Genomic DNA, 22,401 nt, shown 5'->3' on the forward strand with positions numbered 1-22,401 from the left:
CATGGCTGCTGCCGAGGGATGCTCTGCTCTTGCTCAACTCCCTCCCAACGGGACCCAGGGAACGGCCACGGCCAAGGGCTGGCTCCAGGTGAAGCTGTGCACTGAGGACCAAATCCAGCCCAGGGGGCTGAGCACCTCCTCCAGCCCCAGCACCTCACTGGCAGCAGACACAGGGCTGGGGGAGAGCAGGGACCACCCATCCCACACCCCACACACAGCACAATGGGATCCTCCTGTGCATCCTTTTGCCCCACAAGTCCCTACAAGGCAGGGTTTAGCCCAGCACAGTCTTAGGGGGAGGTAAGGACCCCCCTTGCAGCAGGGCAGGGGATGGCACCTCTGCTCCATGGGGCTGAGCCATGAGCTGTGCTGGAGTCTTGTCCTCCTCCTGTCCCCCACCAGGCTTGTATGCAGCCACCCACCTGCAGCCTCTTGTCCCCCCCAGGCTTGGCACCCCCAGCCCCACACTCACTGCAAGCCCAGGGGGGCTCCCCCACCCCACAGTGCCCCCAAACCCACTAACCTCGCACCCAGCTCCATCCTGCGCCCCAGCAGCAAGCACCACTCTCCAGTGCTGCTGGCACAAAGAAACCCAGCAGTTCCTCCCCACTACCAAATTAATCCCTCCCCACACTCACCAGTGCTCCCAGTGCCAGGAGCACCTGAACTACCTGGGCTTTAACCCCTTTTGTGCCGGTGGGCACAGCAAAGCAAGGCACAGCCTTGGGTCGCCGCTGTGATTTGGAGCCTGCGCTCATCCTCACCCGCTCCACGGCACAAGGGGATAAACCCCTGCGTGCCCCCATCATGTGCTGGCACAGGGCACCCCCGAACAAGCCCCCCCCCCCCCCCGTGCAAACACAGCCTCCTTGTTCAGGCCATCAGGGCACCAGCTCTGGCCTGGAATTAATGAGCCAGCCTCGTTAGGAGAGCAGACAAACGAAGAGGGGCGGGCAGAGAGGCCCTGGGCTCTGGACTTGGCAGGGCAGAGCGGCAAACGCGATCCCACTGCACGTGAAAAGCCCAACGGGAGCCCCTGCTCACCCCGACAGCCCCGGGGGATTGCCAAGGGGCACCTCCATTGGGGCACTATTATGGGATATTAATATCCAGCTTCCTCAGCAGCCAGTGCATGCCCAAAGCGACCCGATGGCTCCCAGCCCGGTGCGTTGGCACGGGGTGCCCAGAGAAGCTGTGGCTGCCCCATCCCTGGCAGTGTTCAAGGCCAGGTTGGACACAGGGGCTTGGAGCAAGCTGCTCCAGTGGAAGGTGTCTCTGCCTGTGGCAGGGGTTGGAGCTGGATGAGCTTTAAGGTGCCTTCAACCCAAACCAGGCTGGGCTAAGCCTGACCACGAGCCGCGCATCACAGAGCACGGGTGCTTCGTTACAGTCATTAAGCTTTTATTTCCACTGTCACAAAGTTCCTGGGTTCTGTTTTGTTTTCTTTGTCGTTATTAAACCGTTTCGTTTGCTTGGTTTGCTCTTGAATTCATCTCAAGACAAGGCAGCAGGGCATGCAAGCCGAGACACCGGCACGGACGCACAAACAGGCTTCATCTTTACAAACAAGGCTCTTTTGCTGGAGCTGTTGTTTCTCAGCCCGGGGCTCCAAGCAGGGGTCCCAGAGGACACAGCACCCAACCCGGGGCTGGTGGCTGCAGGAGCAGAGAGAGGAGGGCCAAACGGCTTCCCTGCAGTGCTGCTGGGGCTGGCACATGGAACCGAGACCCAGAACTGCTCTGCAAGGGGACCCCCAAACTGTGCACCAGGACCAGGGCCATCAGCTCCCACCTTTGTCACCACCACCACCCCAGGTGAACCTATCCCCTCTAATGCCACTGTGAAGGTGTATGATACCCTCCCCAAATGCCCCAGGTCTCCCTGTGTAGCCCAGGATGGGGACAATGGGACAGCGAGCTGGCTGTGGCTCACCCATCCATCCCATCCAATCCCCCCAACCCGAAATACATGGGAAGAGGGCAGCCATGCCAATGATTCTGGCTGCCCCCATGCCACATATGGCCCTGCTTCAAAGCCCCAGATCCAAAACCATTCCACCCTCCAGGTTAGCACAGCCCCACCATAGCCAGTGGTATTACTTCCATCCCTCCCCATGCCAGTGGAACAGTGGCTCTGGGATGGCGATTCCACAGCCTCATCCTCCCAAACATCCAACTGGGATGCATGTCCTGGTGGCATGGGAGGCAGGCACCAACAGGCACCCACATCTGTGGGATGCAGCTGGTACCCAGCACAAAGAGGGTCTGGGGACCCCATAAGCAAACTTCCCCCCCCCCCCAATAAACCCCATGGGGAGCACCCCAGGGGCCACCTGGTCTCGTTACAAATCACAGCAATTAAAGGGCTGCTGTGGAGGAAAAACCCGCTTTGCATCTCTCCTGGGTCCTCGTTTGTGCCATGATGGGGACTGGAATCTGCCCCCGGAGCCTTCTGCAGGGAGAGAACAGCTCAGCCCAGCCCCAGAGCTCAAGGGAAGGCGCAGCTCAAAGCAGCAACAGGCAGCGCACGAACAGAAGAGTGAAAAGAAAGGGAAGTGCAGACACTGCAGTTTAATGGGGCAACACCGACGGGACAAATGAGAGGTGGGGGGGGACACTGCAGCTGCCGGGGCTGGACCCTGCGCTGTCCCCTGCCCATCACCAGGGTGCAGCTGCTTTCATCCAGGGATCAGGAAGCTGGCTATGAGCAGAACCGACCCAGGTCTTTCTGGCTGTTGGCTTTAACCATGAGCGGGTGGAAGAAGAGCAGACTTAACTATTCACTGATGGGAGCTCCGATGCAGTGGTTCGTGCACTGCTCCCGGTGTGCCTGATGTTTGGTGGCTCCTGCCAAACCCTCGCGAGCTCATGAGCCATATCCAGTGCTGGTGCCTCCCTGGGCACAGGCATTGAATCGCTTTGCAGAGGGGATGGCTCACCCCTCAGGCCATTTCACCGATGGGGAAACTGAGGCACGAGAAGGTTAAGGCCAACATTGCCAAGCGAGAGATGCTTCAAGCTTTGTTGTCGGTGGTACAGAGAAGCTGCAGGTCCTGGTGATGTTCAGGAGTCAGGGCCACCAATGCTCCCCAAAGGGAGGCCAGAAGCATCCAACCAGAGCCCCAGATCCACAGCCAGGGGGGAATACTGAGGGCAAAGTGATGTGAATGGGGACACCGAGCATGCCAAGAGCAGGGCAGGACAGACCCACTGCAGGGCCAGAGCCAAGACCCAGGGCAAGAGCCAGCCCCAATCCTGCCCAGCAACACTCATCACTGCCACCAACCCAACAGGGTCCTCGCAGCCAGCACAGAGCTTTGAATACAGCCAAAAACTTCTTCCCTTTTTGCTCTTTTTTCTTGGATAATGTGCAAATATTTAACTAGGGGCAGGGGAGGCCGAGGCCTTGGGCTCCATCCCTGAGCCCAGCAGCAGCAGCAGCAGCAGGAGGTTGCTGGTAGGAATGTCAGCACCATCCTGATGGGCACTGAATGTCAGTATTTCGGGGGTCTGAAGCTCTCCCAGGCTGATGTTGGTCCTTCATCCCCCCTGTGATGGGGCTGCTTCCTGGTCAGACGTTGTCGAGCACTGATGGAGCTCAAAGCACAGCAGGTCCTCTGAAAATTAAAAGCCTTTCAGAGCAAAGCATCAGAGCAAATAAGGTTTGCCTTTGCCTGGGAATTGTGTCAAACACCACAGGGTCCATCATTTATCAGCAGAGGAGATTGCAGCAGTGTCACGTTCAATGGGAACATTGATTGGCACCAGAAAGGGACCGGTCTGGCAGACAAGCGTTAGAGAAGTTGGAGGCACTGCAAAGATCTACCCAAGAGAGTTGCGTTTTGGCCACAAAGCATCAAGGATAAGGGGTTTCCATGGGAGGGAGCGAGGTGACACCCTCCAGGAGGGAAACATGGGCACCCTCAGGGGCAGGAGCTGCAGAAGAGGCAGAAATATTGCACATGGACGTGAGGTCGCTCTCCTTGGGGAATGGGGAAGGGTGTTTTTTATGGGCATCAGAAAACGCCACCAACACATGGGCCCCGAAACTGGGGATTAGGGCTGCATGGCAAAGGACCAGCATCACTTGGCTGGAGTATTTCCTTATCCCCTACATCATCGGAGAACATCCTCCACATCCAGATGTCACTTCCCACCACTACGGGGACAAATCCCAGCCATGGGGGCTGCAGACAGCGGGTGGAAAGATACTGCCAGCATCAACCAGAGCAGGGACAGAGGGGTGAGCCCCTAGGGTGGTAGGAGCATGGCATTGGGATCACAGGGCCAGGAGCAAACCACACCAGAGCCATCGCAGGTGGCTTTAGGGGTCCCACAGGCATCTTGCACTTTGCTCCTGATGAGATGCAAATCTCTCCTTCCCCATTGCAGGGACCAAGGCAGATGGAAACAGAGCTGCGGCAGCATCTTGTCCTCCAGTGGAGATGCCAACTGTGTCCTGGAGCTGAGCCCTGCTGGAGCACATCCAGAGTGCTGGCAGGTGATGGAGAAGCCACACATTATCCCTTGTGGATGGGGCACCATTTCCAAGCCCCACACTTGGGTGTCTCCAGTCACTTTTCCCTAGCTTTTTCCCACCATGGATGCAAACGGCTCTGCTTTGGAGCTGTGCCCTTGGATTACAGCAAAACTTCCCATGTCCTAAACAGGGAGCAAGGGGATAAGGAGACACCTCAAGCATCTCTTGGCCGGGCAGCCATAGGGCAGGAGTTACTGCATCACCCCGGCTGGGATGGGGAAGATGGAGCAAGCCATTCCCATGGGCATCCCCTCAGCCCTGCCACATATGGGACAATTCACAGGCACCCCCTTGGGGTGCCAACAGACCTTCCCACCATCAGCACAACAGAAAAGAGGAAAGGAATCCCCCTGAAAGCAAAACCCAGCTCTCGGTTCCATTAATACTTCATCATGCAGAGAGAAAATGGGGAAAGGGAAAGGAAATGAGGAAGTTCTGGTGCCCGGCAGTTCCCTCGCCCTGCCCAGCTGAGGGATGGAGCTGGCTCTGTCTGCTCAGAGCCTGGGCTGAGATTGCCAAGGGAAGGGTGAACAGAAAAACACAGGGAAAAGGGGGAACAGGAAGAGGAAACGAAGCTACAGCACCCCCTTAAAACAGCAGCCAGCCCACGGAGCTCGGGATACAGGGGGTGGGAAGAGAAAGGGGGAAGGCAGATTTTTTTTGGCTTCATTGTTATTGCAGGCTCCCGGTGCCCCGCAATAGTGTACGAGCATGTAAACCTGTATCATCATCACCTGGGTGGTCGGACACACACGCGAGAGACTAAACACGGCAGCAACATTTACAACAAATAAATAAGGATATCCATTGCGGAGATAGGCATGTAAAAAAAAAAACAACCAAACCTCACTTTTTTTCCACCAAAGGAAAGAGAAAAAAAAAAAAAAAAAAAAAAGAAGAGAAAAAAGCACAATACTGTCTCACAAAAAAAAATTAATATAATAATATATATCCCTAGAGAGCCGGGCCGGGCTGGCGACACCAGCGCTGCGTGTTCCCAATGGCCGTCAGTGCCTCGGCTCCCCTGCCCTGCGCAGGCAGCACCCCGGGGTGCGGGTCCCCCGGTACCTTTGGGCTCCGTCTCCAGCCAGCTGATTCCCGGGAGAGGACAACACCGGCGCATCCACAGTCCCATCCGAAAACATAGGAAAAGGGGAGCAAAGGGGGCGAGGAGGAGGCCGGGGTAGGGGGGGGGTTGCTCTGCCTGCAGCGATGCTCGACCCGCTGCCCCCCTGCGCTGCAGTCTCGGGTGCTCGCTGCCGCTCAGCCCGGGCTCCGAGGTGGGTTTTGTACTGGGAAAAGCAGAAGTTGGCGAATGGCAGCGGCTGGTTCGGAGTGCGGAGAAGGGGAGAGAGCTCGCGCTTCGAGGGCATCCTCTGCTCGAGGAACAGAGAGGAAGGCCGAGAGGGGCAGGCAAGCTTGGCGCGGCGGTGGTCGGATGGCACGGAGAGCATCTTCCCCCAGGCATCTGCGGGAGAGGGTGGGGAGGAGAAAAACAGGGTGAGAATAAGGGCAGAAAGCACCGCGGGCACCAGCGCAGCTGGAAGGGCAAGGCTGGAAGCACAGTAATGGTTTTGAATGGCTCAGAACTCCAGTGGGGTTAAAAAACCCCCGTCGCCACCCATGGTTGGACACTGCCTGGGCTGTGATGACCAAAACCACCCCATCTGCGTGGCCCCATGCAGGATGGTGAGGATCACAGTGTGCTCAGCGAAGCACCGCATCCCTGACACAGCCATGCCAAACCCTGCCAGCTCCAGGGTGCAATATAATGAGATACAATAAAAATAAAACATTTAATATAATCTCTCTCCGGAGCATCCCCATGCCCTCAGCGCACCAGCTGCCTCCTCTGCAGCCACATCTACAGGGAAGAACCGAGCTGTGCCGCAGGCAAATAATGCCTGCCAGCTGGGTGACTCTACCGCATCCTCATTTGCTGTGGTCCAGGAGTGCTCTATGGGACGGGAGGACTGGGAGAAACACATCAATATGGGGTAGGAACATCTCCATCCAGCTAGATTTGGGGGGGATAAGGAGAACCAGCCACCCACCCCTGGGAAAGATGGGAATGGCATCAAAGCAGGTGGGAGATGGGGCACCCCCGGGTTCCCCAGCACTGCACTCACCGCCGCTTGGCCCCGGGACTATACGAGCCCATCGTAGAGGGAAAGCGCCTGCACGATGGAGGGGTCAGCCTTGGAGCCCTCCTGAAACTCCTGCAGGGTCAGCTTCCCGTCCGCGTTCTGCAAAACACCCCTGCTCAGCATCACCTTGCCCTGGTGAGGGGGATGCTGGGACCGAGCATCCCGGGGCTGAGCACCCCAGGGCCCTGGCACCACATCAAGGACCCACACAGGTCCCCCCCCACCACTGCAGCCCCAGTTTCCCTGTCAAGCCATCAGTGCCTGCAGCCAGGGAGGAGCAATGCCACACTGGGGACCTGGATATCCCAGATACAGGGATCCTGTATCCAGTCTGCAGCGACAGCTGAGACCTTGTACTGCCAAAGGAAGGAGGCACGTGCAAGAGCTGAGATTGGGCACAACTGATCCCTAAATCCCTTGACTGCAGGGGAAAAAACACTCAAGCATCCTCACCTTGTCCATCATGGCAAAAATCCGATCCACCCTCTTCTCCGGTGTGTTCTCCTCCTCAGGAAGCTCCACTGTGTTTCCCTGTGGCAGCAAGATGGGACCTGGTCACGCACCCATCTGTTCCCAGCCTGGATGGTGTCTCCAAGCAAGCAGATGTGTTTTCTTCCCCCAAATCCCCCACGTCAGGACAGCGCACAAGGAGTCGTCTCTGGCACCAGAGCCATCCTCAGTGGCTGGATCCAAGCCCTGCTCTGGCCACCGTGGCCATAAACTCCCACCAAAAAATCCCAGGGAAGGAACCAGGGATGTTCCAGCATCCTCCCTACAGCCCCCATCACCCTCTGCCACTTACCACCATCTGATAAATGGCATCCACAATGTCCAGCATCTCGTTCCTTGTGATGTACCCGTCATTGTCCAAGTCGTACAGCTTAAACGCCCCTGCGAGGCAGAGCGATACCGAGGTGCTGGGGACTGCATCCTCCCCCCCCATAGCTGTCCCCATGCCACCCCCCTCATGGGGCTGAGCCCACCGGTGTCCATGGGGAGCACTTACACCTCAGCTTCTCGTCCAGCGTCCCCCGGGAGGTGACCGACAGCGCCTGGATGAACTCGGAAAACTCGATCCTCCCGTCCTGGGGGAGGGAAGGATGGGTGAGGGCATCGCTGCCACCCCTGCCCGGCAAAGCCCTCCCTGCTCATGCCTGTGGGGCACATCCCAAAAGGCCGTGGGGAGGGAGGAACGATGGAATATTGTCCTCTCCCGGTACCGCGCAGCCGCACTCCAAACCCATCCCAGCATCACTCCCCTGACCCCCCTCACACCGTGCCCCCCACCTCTCCCAGCCTTACTTTGTTCTCATCAAAGACATTGAAAACGAAGGTGGCGAATTTGGTTGGGTCGCCGAAGGGGAAGAACTGCTTGTAGATCTTCTGGAAGCCCGCGGCATCCAGCTGCCCGCTGGGGCAGTCCTTGATGAAGCCCTTGTACCTGCGGAGGAAAGGCAGCGGATGGGCACCACGAGGTCTTTTAAACCTCCTGCAAGACAAAAAGGCCCTGCACAGAGTCACCTGCTCCAGCACTGAAGCATCACAGGGTCAGCAGCAGTGCTTACATCCCTCTCTCAGAACTCTGGATACACACAGCTCCTGAGCAAGAAGCTGTAAATGGAACGCTGCGCCCTAGGGCCAGAGCTTGCCTTCCCCTCTGCTGCTGCTCCACGGCTACACCAAGTCATCCACCTGGCTTTCCAGCACGGAGATGGCCAGGAAAGGGACTTGGGATCAGCAGCAACCCCACAGGCAGTTTGCAGCCTCCCCACTCAGCACAAGCTGCAGCCGTGTACCAACAGCACAGTGGCCTGAAGCCCCAGGACTATGACAGCGTTATTTGGAGGACCCCACGTGAAAGCCGCTCCGAGGAGCTGTGGGCACAGCAGGATGACCGTGTCCTCAGGGTGGTCCAGCCCAGGGCATCTCCCAAACACTATCACCACTTAAACACCCCCAAAGCCCTGGATCCCTGCTCCGGTCTGGGTCTGGATGCTGCAAAGTGCCATATGGGAGGGTGCAGGGGAAGAGGTTTGCCAGCTCCATGGATGAGGAGACCAAGCAGGGACCATCAGGGACATGCAGGGACCACCAGGGACCACGGAGGGACCACGGAGGGTGTGTGAACATTATGCAACGTGTCTCTTAGATCTGTCAGGCGCCCATTGCAGCAGGCCTAGGGCTGGAGGAGGAGGGGAAGGGGGTGGCGAGGTGGGAAACCGAAGCGCCAGTGACATCTTTTTCACGCTGCTGCAGCTATGACTCACCGAGGAGGGGGGGAAGGATGAGAGAAGGAGATAAAGAAAGCAACCCTTGACTGGTGGGGAGATGAAAGGGAAGCGATGGCTTTTCTAGGGCATCGCACACGGTGGGGTGGAGGGGATGGGTTGGTGAGAGCCTGCCACCAGCCCCAGCCCTGCTGCAGACGGTGACACGGTGGGACAGCAGCAGCATCCCCCAGACAGGGCCACGGCCACCAGCTGAGCTGTCCCCATGTCCCTGCTTGCCTTGGCCACCCCTATGGGGAGGAAGAGGCAAGAGGGAGCGTGCGACGTCCCATATGGGCAGCCGAGAGCAGCCAGAGCCAAGCCACACCATAAGGTGTGCAAGGAAAACCCCTCTGTTTCTGCTGACTCTCTGAGCTGAGCACTGCCTGCTCCCATCCCTTCGCCCCAGCACTCACCACCATGCCAGACACTCACCACTGCTGCACCTCCTTCTCCGTAACTGCAAGAGAAAACAGGAGAAAAGAGAAAAAAAGAAAGGAATTTAGTGCTTGCCCAGTGACAGCTGCGCTTCTGCACCCCCCAGAAGTGGATTCCCTGGGAGGGATGCGCCAGGACTCACTCATTCCATGCGCTGCCGTGTGTTCCCTGCATGTAAGCGCTGCCATCAAGGCACAGCCTGGCTTAACCCCGGGGGGATGATGGGGTCCCTCCAGCCCCCACATCACAGCACAAAGATGTGCTGCTCCCTGCCCCAGGAGTGCAGCACCATCATTGCGAGGTGCTGTGGATCACGCAGGGGCCAGACCAAAACATGTCTGGAAACATCTGCCCAAGCACCAGCCAGCCCCAACATCAAGACACTGAGCATGGCACAGGCACAGACCCAGAGCCAGCATCCCCCCAAGCACCACCTGCATGTAAACCACGCGGAGAAACATCACCAAACCCATCCCAGGGCCCTAAGGAAGCTCTTCTGGGCTCTGAAGAAACCCCCAAAATGTGAAAAGCTAGAACATGGTGAGCGCTGGCAACCCCGAGTGTCCCCAGCCTGGCACAGATGCTGAGATCACCAACGTCCTCAGCAGAGGAAGGGCTCTGAAGGGATGCAGGATGCTGGGGATCCCAATGGGGCAGGGCACTGGTACCTGTCCCCATGTGTCCCACTGCAAGAGCAGTGCTCGGCCAGCACAGAGCCCAGTGCCAGCAGGCAGGGGCAGGGGGAACAGCCCCATTAGTCATTTCCTTTGCATCTTGCATCTAAATAATAACACAAAAGCAATAGGTCTGGACCGCGCTGGGATAATGAGGCAGAGCGGAGATGTCTCAGTGTGCAAACGGCTGATAAAAATAGAGACCCAAGACACATCAACAGATGCCAATTACCTTGCATGGCAAAGAGAAGAAAGCAATTCTCCCTCATAAAGATTTATAACGTGCCTGGCAAAAGGTGCACACTGCAGAAGGCAAGGGCTGCAGGACACACGCTGGCCCCCACCTCGCATACACACCAGTGCTGGGCCCCACATCCCCATGGGCAGGAATTGCTGTCCCTCTATATACAAGGGGTCCCTCCATCTCAGCTCAGGCTCAATTGGAGGGACAGAGCCTGCAAACCCCCTCAAGAAGGGGAAGCATCTCCCCCCCTTCCCCAGGGAGCTGGCAAAGGGCTGCAGGGCTGTGCTGGGAGGGTAGCAGCACCCACCACACTGCCACGGGGTGTCTGGACCACAGCACCTCCAGAGAAGGGAGGCAGGCGCAGGGATGCTCAGAACCTGGGCTGAAGGACACTGAGGGCTTTGGCCGTGCTGCAGAAGGGATTTGGAGGGTTGTCTTGGCAGGGCTGCCTGGCAGGGGAAGAGCAGACAAGGGAAAAAGACAGAGGTCTCTTGGCAGGAGGAAGCTGGGAAGGATGTGCTGCATCCAGCAGCTGAGCTGGGGCAGGCAAAACCAGCAATCGTGCCAGTCCTGAAGGATTCCCCTTCCCGACAGAAAGGGCTGTGCAGAAACATCCTTCCAAAGGAAAGATGCTGAGCGATGTCTCTAACAGGAACAGGCTTCCCCACAAGCATCGGGACACCAGCCAAGCCCTCCACCCAAGGATGCTCGGGGGATGCCCCAGGCACCAGCTCTGCAGCCCCAGTCGCCTGCAGACACTGACTAAGGTGGATGGGAGGAGGAGGAGGGTGAGCAGCAGGGCTCCAAGCAGCCCTCGGGGCAGGAGAAAGGGGCAGCCCAGGGCTATGGACAGCTCAGCCCCTCCAGGCAAATCACCTTGTGCTCTCCCTCATTCGCTGTGTTTCCCACTGGGCTATTTCAGGCCCTGGAGCTGCCTTTCAACTCCAGCAGGAAACAATTAAGGAATTTGTGCTTTTTTTGGTACAGGAGAAATGCTGCTGCTGACACACTTGGAATGGGGTGGGAGGGGAGGGATGGGGCAGGCTCCCCTTTTCCTGAAGAGGGATGTGTGGTGACACCTGCACGTTCAGGTGTCAGCACAGGGCTCCCGAGGCTGGATTTGTTCCTGCGCATCCCTCTTCCAGTGCACTGGCATCTCCTGCACTGGGAAGCTGAGTGGGTTGCCCTGGGATGGGAATGCAGCCTCATCTCCCTTGGAAAACCACCACCTCTGGATGCATCCCTTTGCTGCCACCAAGTTTTCCCTCTTCCCAGGGCAGAGTGTTCCCTCTGCAAGGAAACACCACGGCAAAGCTGGGGCTGAGCAGGTACCTGCATCTCTGTTATGGATCCGAGGCAGAGGACGACCGTGCTGCCACTTCCAGCCGCTCTGATCCTGCTGGGTGTCAACACTCCCAGTGGCACCGGTTAGGGATGCTCACATCCATCCCTGCAGCAGGGACCCGTGGCCATGGAAGCCCTGGGGACACCAATCTCCTGGCCAGGCCAAACCGCCCATGCTGGGGCTGGGGACAGGGGACACATGCAGGGGCAGGGCTGTCCCTCCACCCTCCCCAATCCATCCTCTGCAGCTCCCTGTCACACAGAGCCCAACCATGCCCATAGAAGGTACCTGTGCAGTGGCGGCTGCTGCATTTCCCTCCCCTGGCATTGATTACAGCGCGATGCCGAGCCCATGCAAATCAATTTGCGGCGATAGAAACCTCCACCAGGTTTGACTCCTCAAGGACACGGGGATGACCCACAGCATCCCCACTGCAGCATCCCACCGGAGCAGGGCCAGCTCCGTCACCGTGCTCCGGCTGAACCGTGCTCCACAGGGATCAGCATTCCCGCAGCCGCTATGGGAATGCCTATAAATAGTTCACGTAGCAGCTTGTTAGAGGATGCAGCGTGCCCCGGGATCCTTAGGGATGAAAGGCACTGAATAAAGGCAGGGTATCAGCGTTCATTCTGAGCCACAACGCTGTAAGGGGCATCACCGAGCCGGGAGCCCCGGGTACGCGGCGCAGACCCCCTCCTGCACGCCCAGCCCCGCACACAGCTCGTGCCAGCAGCACCTTTGTTTCTGCTGCCCTTAGCCCAGCGCAGGGAAGGGCTGAGTGCAGGGCTCGCACCGCCGGCACGGACAGGGACCCCAGGGCAGCACAGGAGCTGCCCCTTGGCCATCCATCCCCGCTCCCACCTCATCCGGGAGCAGGGATTCAGTCACGCATCTCACACAGCACAGAGGGGCAGAGGCCCCGGATGCGGCTGCACTACAAACAGCCTCCAGCCCCCTCCTCACAGCTACCGGCACCCAAACCCCCCCCCCCCCCAGGTCTCTACCCCCACCCTTCCATCAACCCTGAACGGCACAGCGAGGACTGACAGCTCCATCACCACCCGCCCTCTGCGTGCTCCCCTCTCTTCCCACCACCCAGCTGCCACTGCAGCAAGCAGCTCTGGTTAATCAGTGCTCAAAGCCTGTTAATTCGTGTTCGCCAGGCAGCAGGAGAGGAGGGACCCGGGACTGGAATCCCCGTCCATCGCCCTGCCCGCAGGAGAGCTGGGTGCTCGCTGGACCACAGCAGTGAGGAGTACAGGAGAAGTGAATGGATTCAGAATGGTTTGAGACCCCTGGCCGTGGTGGGATGCAGGAGGTGATATGATGCTCCAGCCCTTTGGGTTCGCACAGGCTCAGCAAGCATTGTCCCAGTGTAGCAGCCAGCACCAGCCTGCACCAAGCCCCTGCATGTCCCCCTGTGCTCCAGCCACTACAACAGCACCTTGATCCCATGGTGCCACCGCTGCCTTATCAGGGGAACCACAGTTAATAATTTCCAGCACAAAGCAGCTCTGCCTCCCCTGCAGGGCACTGCAGCTCTGCCAGGCCTGGCCTCCACCACCAACCCACTGGCAACAGGTCCAGCATCACCCACCAAGGCACGGCACTGCTGGTCCTGCAGCATTTATAGGGGTCCTCGCAGGTCCCTGCGCATCCTGCTCTAGGGGAGCCAGCATTGCCCCATCCTGGGGCTCCCATCCAGGTCTGGGGCTGCCTAAACCTGCTGCAGCTGCTCAGATGAAGGCAAATTGGCACCTCTGCATGTGCAGAGTGGGTGCTCCCACGTGAGCAAAGTGGGTGCTCAGGCATGAATTAATGGGGCACTTACGCATGCACTAACTGAGCACCCATGCCTGAGCCAGATGGGCACTCATGCAGAAATAAATCGGGTGATCATGCACGGACTAATTGAGCATAAATACCTGGATGCATCTAGGTGAACTAATTGGGTGCTCATGCATGAACTACCTGGGTGCTCAGGTGTGAATGAAAGGGGTGCTCATGCATCCATTTTATGGGCACTCTTGACTCCAGTGGCAACAGACTAATAGAGCTCTCAGGTGTGAATTCACTCCGCACTCCTGCTTGAACTAATTGGGCACTCGTGGGTGAATTAGTGTAATTAGTAGGTGACACACTTGTGCATGTGCTAATGAGGCACTCAGGTGCGAATGGATCAGGTGCTCATGCAGAAATTAATTGGACACTGGGGCATGAACTGATGGAGAGCACACGCATCAACTGGGCACCCATGCAGCATGTAACAGGGAGCTCATGCATGGACCAGTGTGTAATCCAGCGTGAGCTAACTGGGCGCTCATGCATAAACCACCCCGTGCTCTATGTTAAGTTAATTATGCACTCATGTGTGTACTGATCGGGTGCTCATGCATGAACTTACTGGGTGCTGATGTGGAAATGACCGGGGGCTCATGCATGAGCTGATGGGCCCCTCATGCATGAAACGCCACGGTGCTCAGGGGTGATCCCACACACCCTGCAATTTGCACCCAACACATTTCACCCCTCGCCTCTGTGAACACCTATTTAAGGACTGGCTGAACACAAACCTGCTACAAACCCCACTTACAACATCACATTGACCAATTATGAGCTCCCCACTCCGTCCCCACCAAGCAGGTGACAGTAGATGCGCTCCTTTGGATTTCACTCCTTGTCCTGGGACCCAGATTTGGGGCTCAGCACCACAGCCCAACCAGCAGAATCAGCCCCCGGTCCCCGCAGAGCAGCAATCAGAGCTCAGCACAGCGGCCTGAGTGGATGCTCAGTGCAAGCTTCCCACCTTGCTCCTGCAAACACAGACCCAGAGTGGTCCCATCAGTCAGAGATGGACCCAGCGCCCTGCAGAGCAGGTTACCCGGGGGTAACCACGTTGTAACCTCAGCAGTCATCACCAGTTTCAGGCCTCATCCCTACAAAACACAAACCCAAGAGCACAGCAGCACCTCAAGGTGTTGGAGGTGCCCATGAGTGCAGCAGCTGTGGGGCTTCTTCCAGAGGGACAGGCAGGATCTGCTGCTAAGACCATCTCCGGCCATTCGGGGCTGTTGGGTGGCTTTGTGCTGGCTCACCAGGGTCCCCATTTGATGCAGTAGCCTTTAAGACACACTGCACACTGGCACCTAGGGCACGTGGGTTGCTTGGCCCTGGTGACTCGGGCCCATTCAAATTCAGGTGTCGGTGCACAACCAGTGTCCTGGTTAAACATTACAGAGCACACCTCCTGCTGCCCTCCATCAGGGCTCAGCCCCAGCTCCAGGGAGGTTTGGTAGCCCCAGGGCTGAGGTTTGCTCCTGCTCATTAGCTTTGGGGAAGCAGCATTAAAACACCGAAACCCTCCTGCAGCACCAGGGTCACCCCAACAGACACAACCCTGGCACAAGCCTGCCCTGTGACACCTCCTTTTGCTCCCAGAGATGACCAGCAGCAGCGTGTCCGAATCACCGTGCCCCCATCTCAGCCCTGCACACCCCATCCCTGCTCCCAGCCTCAATGCAATACACCAGCAGTGTCCCTGTGCTGGGATCACCCCCATGCAAGCACCCATCCCCGCAGCACCCCATCACAAAGGGATGTCGGAGCAGCCTCACCCCGCAGGCACAGCACAGATGCAGCTGCCTACCTGTCGGAGCGGAACATCCCCATCCCAGCTTGCCCATCTCCCCAAGCACAATTTGGCTCCTCTCCCCATCAGACACAGACAGCAGCAGCAGCACGGCGGGTCCGGGAGCCTCCGAGACGTTCAGAGCACAAACCCGACAGCGTTATTGGTGTCATTTGTTACTGCTGAGATAGGGAGCAATATGTGCAGAGAACTGCATGTGCGTTTGGCACCCTTCTCGCCGGCGGTTGCCATCAGTGGTCTGTCTTGCTCCCAGACTGGATAAACAGGTCCATGAGCAGCTCTGTTCTCATCTCCCCCGGGGCTGGCACCAACAGGAAAGCCAAGATGCAGTTAAAATCCTTTTTAGACTTTATTAAATATTTAAGGGCCCGACATTAGGCTTTGGAGATCGGGTTCAGGGAACAAGCAGCAGTCGCTCTTTGCAGCAAAGGCAGCAGAGGAAGGGCAAAGGACGGTGCCTTCATTTGGAAGTTAATGAATCGGGCTGAAACACACCCACAGCAGGAGCCTGTGGCTCAGGTCTGTTCTAGGCTGGGTTTAATCCCGGCTTCCCAGTGAGCCCACACAACAATACCCCATGGCAAGGCAGAGCATCCGCAGGGCTGTTGGGAGCAAGGATGGAGCAGCCCCACTGACTGTGTCCCCCTGCTCTGTCCTCCCCTGAACCGGGGGTTTCAGCATGGCCCCGTGCTCCAAGGTGCTGCCCCAACCCATGGAGTGATTCCTGCCCCAGGCAAGGGAAGGGAAGTCTCTGTGACTCAGCCTTGAGACTCTGGAGCCAAGGAAAGGTCCAGAGGATGCTGCAGGGTGAAGCCTCGGTGGAAACAGGGCCTCTGCCACCTCCCCATCTCAGCAGGGACCACACTGCACTGAGGGATGGTGCTGGAGGCACAGAACACCCGCTGCTCCATGGCACGTAACAGAGACCCAGGGCAAATCCACACGTCCAGCCAGTGACCAGGAGATGCTGGGGCAACACGGATGGATGAAGCACTGGCAGCTCTCCTGCCATGCAGGAAGCAAAAACGTGCCTTGAAGGGAGAACAATGCGCAGGAGCTGTGGGGATTGAGTCCTGTGCCAGCACTCCTGGGCTTGGGAACACAGAGCAATGGTGGTGATGGGAGTGATGCTCACCATGCTGAGAACCCCCAGTCCCCCTGGCCCTCGAGCAGGGATGCAGGGCATGGATCCTGGCTCCTTTCCCATCCAGCTCCCTAGAAGACCCGGGAGGATGAGATGGGGAGGGAGGAATAAAGTGACCCCGCAAGTGTCACCCCGATAACAGAGCGAGTGCATCCGCGGGCTCCTCCCTGAAGCAGCCGCTTCCTTTGATGCCTTCAGAGCTTCTTGTTTCACAGCCTTAATTATAGTGGCAGCAGCAAAGGTCAGGAGAGTGGTTAAGCAGATCCATTAACATGCCAGGGGATAAATGAAATGTGATTCTTCTGATGCCTGAGCAGCAGCAGCAGCGTGGCCGGTGGGTACCGCTGCTCCACTGTGCTGCAGAGGGAGCCCGAGGGACCCTTGGGCACGTATTCCCCTTCCCACCTCCCAGTGGCTTCAAGGACACTCCAAAACTTGCTTCCCTTGCAGCTATCTGCAGAGCCCCAGGTCCACAAGCACAAGGGATGCCCAGTTACAAGATTCGCTGGGAGCAGGTTGGGGTCTCCTTGAGGAAGGGGCTTGAGATGCCTCCAGACCCCCCACAGCCCTCTGGGGACAGCACATCAGGTCCACATCAATCTTGCAGTGAACCTGCACACAGCTCCCATCATTGCAGCTCTGGGTGCCACATGGCTGCAGGAAAAACAGGCCCAAAACAGAAGCCAGCCCATGAGCATCCCTCCGGCGCATCCATCACCCTCCCTCAGGATCCCTGGCTGGCACAGGAGAGCAGACCTGCTCTTATCCCCTCTCCCTGGTGCATCTCGAGGGTGCTTGTGCAGATGCTCTCGTCCTCCCCGCAGAACTCCTCTTTTGGGCTCTTCCAAATCCTGTTACACACTGAGAGCACTTGAAGCAGGGAGCAGCAGCCCAGCTCCAGCTTCACACCCAGGCAGGCATCCGCCTCAGCATCCTGATACCCCTCTCCCAGGAGCAAGTCCCTTGGCGCTCCCATCCCAGCCTGGAATGCTGCCCCCAGTTCTCTGCCCCCAAACGGGTGCTTGTAGGGCGAGAGGAGCTTTGGGGCTGTTCTGGGGCTCTGTGCTTTGGGTATTTCACCCAGTGTTTGCTGCTAAGGGAACAACGGGTGCGTAACCACCAGGGTGTCCTGCCCTGCTGCTGCCGGATGAGCAACAGGAGGGATTTCAACACCAACCAACCTGGCAGAGAAACTCAGCACCCGAGGACAAACACATCAGAGGCTAAAAACAAACCAGCAGCGGGAAGCCACTGAGGTCCCTCCTCTGCTCCTGCCCACCAGCAGGATGGAACCATGGAGCAAAGCCCATCCCAGTGCTTCCAGTGAAGAACCGACCCATTTTCCTGGCTGAAAACTGCTGCAATTGGAGAATTCTCCTTCCCACTGAACGCTCCCCACCACGATGCACCCCTGTAACTACAGATCAATGTGTTTGTAGTTTGCTCTTAAACTAATGTCCATTAATTCAGAGCATTACTGTAGAGCCACAGAGCCAATTCTGCAGCTTATTGTAAAAGAGCAGAAAATGATGCTGCCAGAGTGAGTTTAGAATCCACAAAATAGATCACAGTGGGTGGGATGCAGTTCTTGGGAAAAGAGCATCTTCTTCTCCCTGCTCCCACTCTGCAGCTCGGGGCCTCCCAGTGCTGTGGGTATCATGTTGGTACCTTCAACACGGCTCCCACACCTTCACCAGAGCCTCAGGACCATCATCCTGACCCTGTGCCCAGTGCCAGCAGTGATGCTGCTGCACCCACATGGCTCCAGGGGTGCTGGCTTGCACGGCTGTTGCAGCCAGCATTAGAAAAATCCAGCGTTAGGAGTTCTGGACATGGGAAATCATGATGAAAATGAACCCTGAAACCCAAACCACCCCAAAATGACTTAAAATAGGAGCTAAAATGTGTTCTTCTGAAACAACCTCTTATTTTTAAGCCCGTTCCATGATTTTAAGGGCTGCGGATGCTGTGGCTGGGACCGCTGCTGCGAGTAGGGATGCTCAGCACCACGTTTTCCTCCCATGGTCCATACAGAACCACTTCCACCCACAACACATGCTCCGCACCCACAGCTGCACACGTGCCCCTCACACAGCTCCAAGCAGGCTGCAGGGAGCAGCGGTACCCAGCACCTTCATAAAGCTCCAGCTTAGCAGAACCCTTCGCCCTCGGCCCCACAAGGCTCTTAAGCACAATCCCAAATCCCACCTCGGCCCTGAGCAGCAAGCACCTGGCCCAAGTTAAGCCCAGGCTTAAATCCCTGCCAAAGAGGGGCCATGATAAAGGGAGGACGATGGTTCCTTCAAGCCTCGGGTGTTATCACCTCCTGGGACAAAACACACAGAGGCCAAAACTGCATCTCGGAGGTACCTCAACGTGGCATCGGGAAGATGAATAAATGAATGATCATAAAGCACTTTAGGAGCTTTGGGATGAAAGGCTCCATGGAAGTACAAGGCATTACACGATTTATTATTCATTATTGTTATCACTCAGCGTTGGCTTCTCCTGCACCCTCCTGTACGGCACCGGCCTGGCCTCTGAGGAAGGTTAAATCCTTGCCTGCAGCCAGACAGGTGAGCTTGGCACTGACAGCTATTCCTGGGCATCAGGTGCCTGGAGATCCTGGAAGGCTCACGATGACGGGCTCAAGTCAACGGGATTTGGGCAGCCAGCGCTATGAAGAAGCCCTCAGATGTCCTCCTGCGCCTTCAGGTGTCCAAGGGCCACCCAAATCTGGTCCCCAGCACTGTAAGTCAGGAGTGGATTGAGAAGGGGAGCCAAGAGATGAGGTTTACAGACTCTGCCCTTCTATGTCCCCAGCAGGGCCTGGGACAACCTGCTCTGGATACCTGCAGTGAAGTAAGTCTCACATCTCATGGAGGGCCTGCAGCACCCTCGGCACAGCACCGTGCCATGCACCCACAGTGCCACGCTCCCATCGCCTGCTTGCCCCAAGATTGCTGTGACCAAGGCAAGCCAGAGAAACGCCACAAAGAGGAGATGGAGAGACCAGAGGGGACAGTGGCTGGGGGACACAAGAAGCTACCAGGCACTGGAAGAGCACTGAGGGGACACAGCACAGGCTGTGGGTCCTCTGTGTGCCATGGATGAGGTAAATCTGCCACAAAACCCCATCTCTCTGGTCCTGCAAAACCAAGAAGGGGATTTCTGTTATTTGCTTCGTTTTGACTGGAAATGGCACGGACAGAAAATGATGCAATGGAAAGAAACCCCGTTGTGGGAGAAACCCTGCACATTCCACAGCCACAGCTCACAGTGCCATGGGAACCTCCCCAGGATGAGTGTGGGACCCAGGTATGGGCTCCTGGAGGCATCTGCCCAGATGTGTTGTAACAGCACTGCAAAGAGCACCACACATGAGGCAGAGCCAGTGCCTGCAGCCAGCACACGGGATGGGCAGCACATGGCAAGGATGCTCTTAGAAGGATGATCACTGCCAGAAAGGTACCAAAACACCACAGTGCTGTGGAGTAAAACCTTTCCCAAGCAGAAACATCCCAGGAATTCCTGAGTTTGCCATGGATTTGTGGGTACAGCTACCATTAGCCATGACACAGGGGTCTGGATCAGCCCCTCCCACTGCACTCAGTGCAACCCTGCACTCCTACCTGCACCTCCCCTGCCTGGATTCCCCAGAGCGCAAAAGGAAATGAATACCTTCCCAGCCTCCCAGGGCCTGGAGATAAATCAGAGGCTCTCAGATGTGCCTGGGAGGGCACCAGACAAGGGAACACGCACTCGCCTTGACAGCTGCAGAAAAGGGGCAGAAACACTCAGCAGAAGTCATGAATCCCAGAGATGAGAGATGGAATGAGCAGAGCTCAAAACTGAGCCTGGAATTAGCCGGGGCTCTCCCTGACGGGCACTGCATCGCCCACAGCACGGCTGCCGGGGCTCCTGCCTCACCTGCACAGGTAAATGGGTCTTGAAAAAGAGGCACTGAGAGGCCTGGAGCAGGCAGGCAAAACCCCACACAGGCCACAGAGTCATCGATGGAGCAATCAAAGGACCAGAGTGGCTCTTGGATGGGGTGTGATGGAAAGGGGAAAGCACTCAAAAGAGAGGAGTTAAAAGTTGGGAATAAAGTGATTCCAAAGGCAATGACCCTCTGCTGGCCTCACGCAGCAAAAGAGACATCCCTGTGCCAGCAGACCACGGTTTCACCAGTGCTGTGTTTGGTTGCTGGTAGGACATGGGGCATCATCACCAGCCCCGCTGGGGTTGGTATCCTCCCTGGGCAGAGAGGAGCCACCCCGGGCTGTGAAAGCCCAGCACACAGGTGATGCAGCTGCGCTGGGGCCGGCTCTTCCCAGATCCCTCTCCATTGGAGACTGGATCATCGTGGTGGCTGCAAACCACACGGGTGATTGCAGCACAGCAACAACCGTCCCTGACCCAGTGCGGCGGCACCCGCCGCGTGTCACCGCTGCAGTGAGGACACCAAAACCGACCCGGCGCTCGGCTCCAGCCCAGCATCACCGCCACGTTCTCACTGTTTCTTCTCCCCCGAGTCCAATGGGGTACCCAACCTCTCCTCCCACCGCTCACGGTTTGGCTATGCAGACAACCTGCCCGACCAGAGAGCAGCCCCGCGTGCAGGGTTGTGCAATGCACCAGTGTTGCCTCTCCTCCATATGGGAGAACTTGCTGCATCCTGATCTATTGCCTTTTTGGGTAAGCACTGCCGTGGGACTGCAGCAATGACAGCGGGGAGAGCTCGCGGGGCTGCTACACAGGAGGGGAATAGCTCCGACCTGCAAGCGGGGAGGCAAACTTGAGCCACCAAACCCTTTGTTTCCTTTGTGCATCCTTCAGGGAAATAAACCCATCTGATTGTGCTAAAACTGGATGGCTCAGACAGTAGCCACGTTAATAAGATTACAGCGGAGGTTCAGACAGGAAAGCCACTCACTTAGAAAATCAGGTTATTAAACTGATACTGAGATACTCATAGAAAAACACCCAACTCCCTGGTGCCGGGCTCTTTGCTCCGCTTCAGAGCATAATAACAAAGGAAACCCTCCAAGTAACGCACCCAAACTTTGCAAGGCACCCACCCAGGCGCTTTGGTTCCCTGTTTATGAAGAAGCCCCCTGGCTCCTGGGAAGCAGCGCCGCAGGACAACCAGCACGGTCCCTGCATCCCCGGCTGGCAGCGGGGCCCTGGGAGCAAAGATGCTCGGAGCAGGGGGTTAATAAGGGAAGGCGCCTTGCTCCGGGCAGGCAGGACGCGGCCCGTGCCCCGCGGTTGCTGGAGACTGAGAAACAGGCCACGAAGGGTTGTTTTAATGAGAGAACAGAGCGTTCCACCGCCTCCCTGCCCCTCTCCTCGTCCCTGCTGCCGGTGTGGGGTGCGCTTTATCACCCCGGGATCCATGCAACAAAGCCCGGCCGAGCCTGCGCCCTCCCCGCGGAACGGCCGCCGCTGCCCGGAGAAATCACAGCCCTGCTCTGCGGCCGCGGGGAGCGGCACCGCGGAGCCCAACACAGCCCGAGGCCCCCCCATGCCGGTCCCCGGCCCGCTGCGGTCACTCACAGTACGTTTTCCTGGTCAGCTCCTCCACAACTTCAGGCTTTAACTTGCTGTTGGATTTCCCCATGGTGGCCGGCAGCACCGCGCCCGGCCTCACTGCGGGGGCATCGGGGGCGCCGCGGAGCCTCGCTGCCAGCACCCGGCCCGGCTACATCCCGCGGCGGGGCCGGGGCTGGGGATAGGGATGGAGCGGGATGCAGGGGGGTGCGGGTCGGGTCTTTGTTACCGGGGCTCGGCCGCAAAGCGATGGGCGCGGGGCCGCGCTGTGTGTGCGTGTCCCTGGTTACGCGCACCCTCCGCCGCCAGGCGCGGAGCGGCCGCGGCCGCGCTGCGGGAGCGCGGAAGGGGGAAGCGGAGAAGAGGAAGGGGGGGGAAGCGGTGAGCCCCGCCCCGCGCTG

The 22,401-nt window shown here is 57.9% G+C and overlaps 1 protein-coding gene across 2 annotated transcripts; it reads right to left on the reverse strand.

Moving 5' to 3' along the window:
* Nucleotides 1-1,434: 1,434 nt before the first annotated feature.
* On the reverse strand, nucleotides 1,435-22,333 carry NCS1 (neuronal calcium sensor 1). Of its 2 annotated transcripts, none has more exons than XM_062641488.1 (8): nucleotides 22,007-22,333; nucleotides 9,389-9,413; nucleotides 7,989-8,127; nucleotides 7,693-7,771; nucleotides 7,489-7,577; nucleotides 7,140-7,217; nucleotides 6,669-6,785; nucleotides 1,435-6,007 (listed from the first exon to the last, which is right to left on the reverse strand). In XM_062641488.1, exons 1-7 carry the CDS (start codon nucleotides 22,068-22,070, stop codon nucleotides 6,687-6,689), a joined length of 573 nt encoding a protein of 190 aa, XP_062497472.1. In that variant the 5' UTR covers nucleotides 22,071-22,333; the 3' UTR covers nucleotides 1,435-6,007; nucleotides 6,669-6,686. The 2 variants fall into 2 exon arrangements, with proteins under 2 accessions (XP_062497472.1, XP_062497473.1); XM_062641489.1 differs by lacking the exon at nucleotides 22,007-22,333 and adding an exon at nucleotides 15,301-15,440.
* Nucleotides 22,334-22,401: the final 68 nt, after the last annotated feature.

Source organism: Pezoporus occidentalis, unplaced genomic scaffold (assembly GCF_034315485.1).
Source record: "Pezoporus occidentalis ecotype Australia unplaced genomic scaffold, CSIRO_AGI_Poc_V1 ctg68, whole genome shotgun sequence".
Taxonomy (NCBI): domain Eukaryota; kingdom Metazoa; phylum Chordata; class Aves; order Psittaciformes; family Psittacidae; genus Pezoporus; species Pezoporus occidentalis.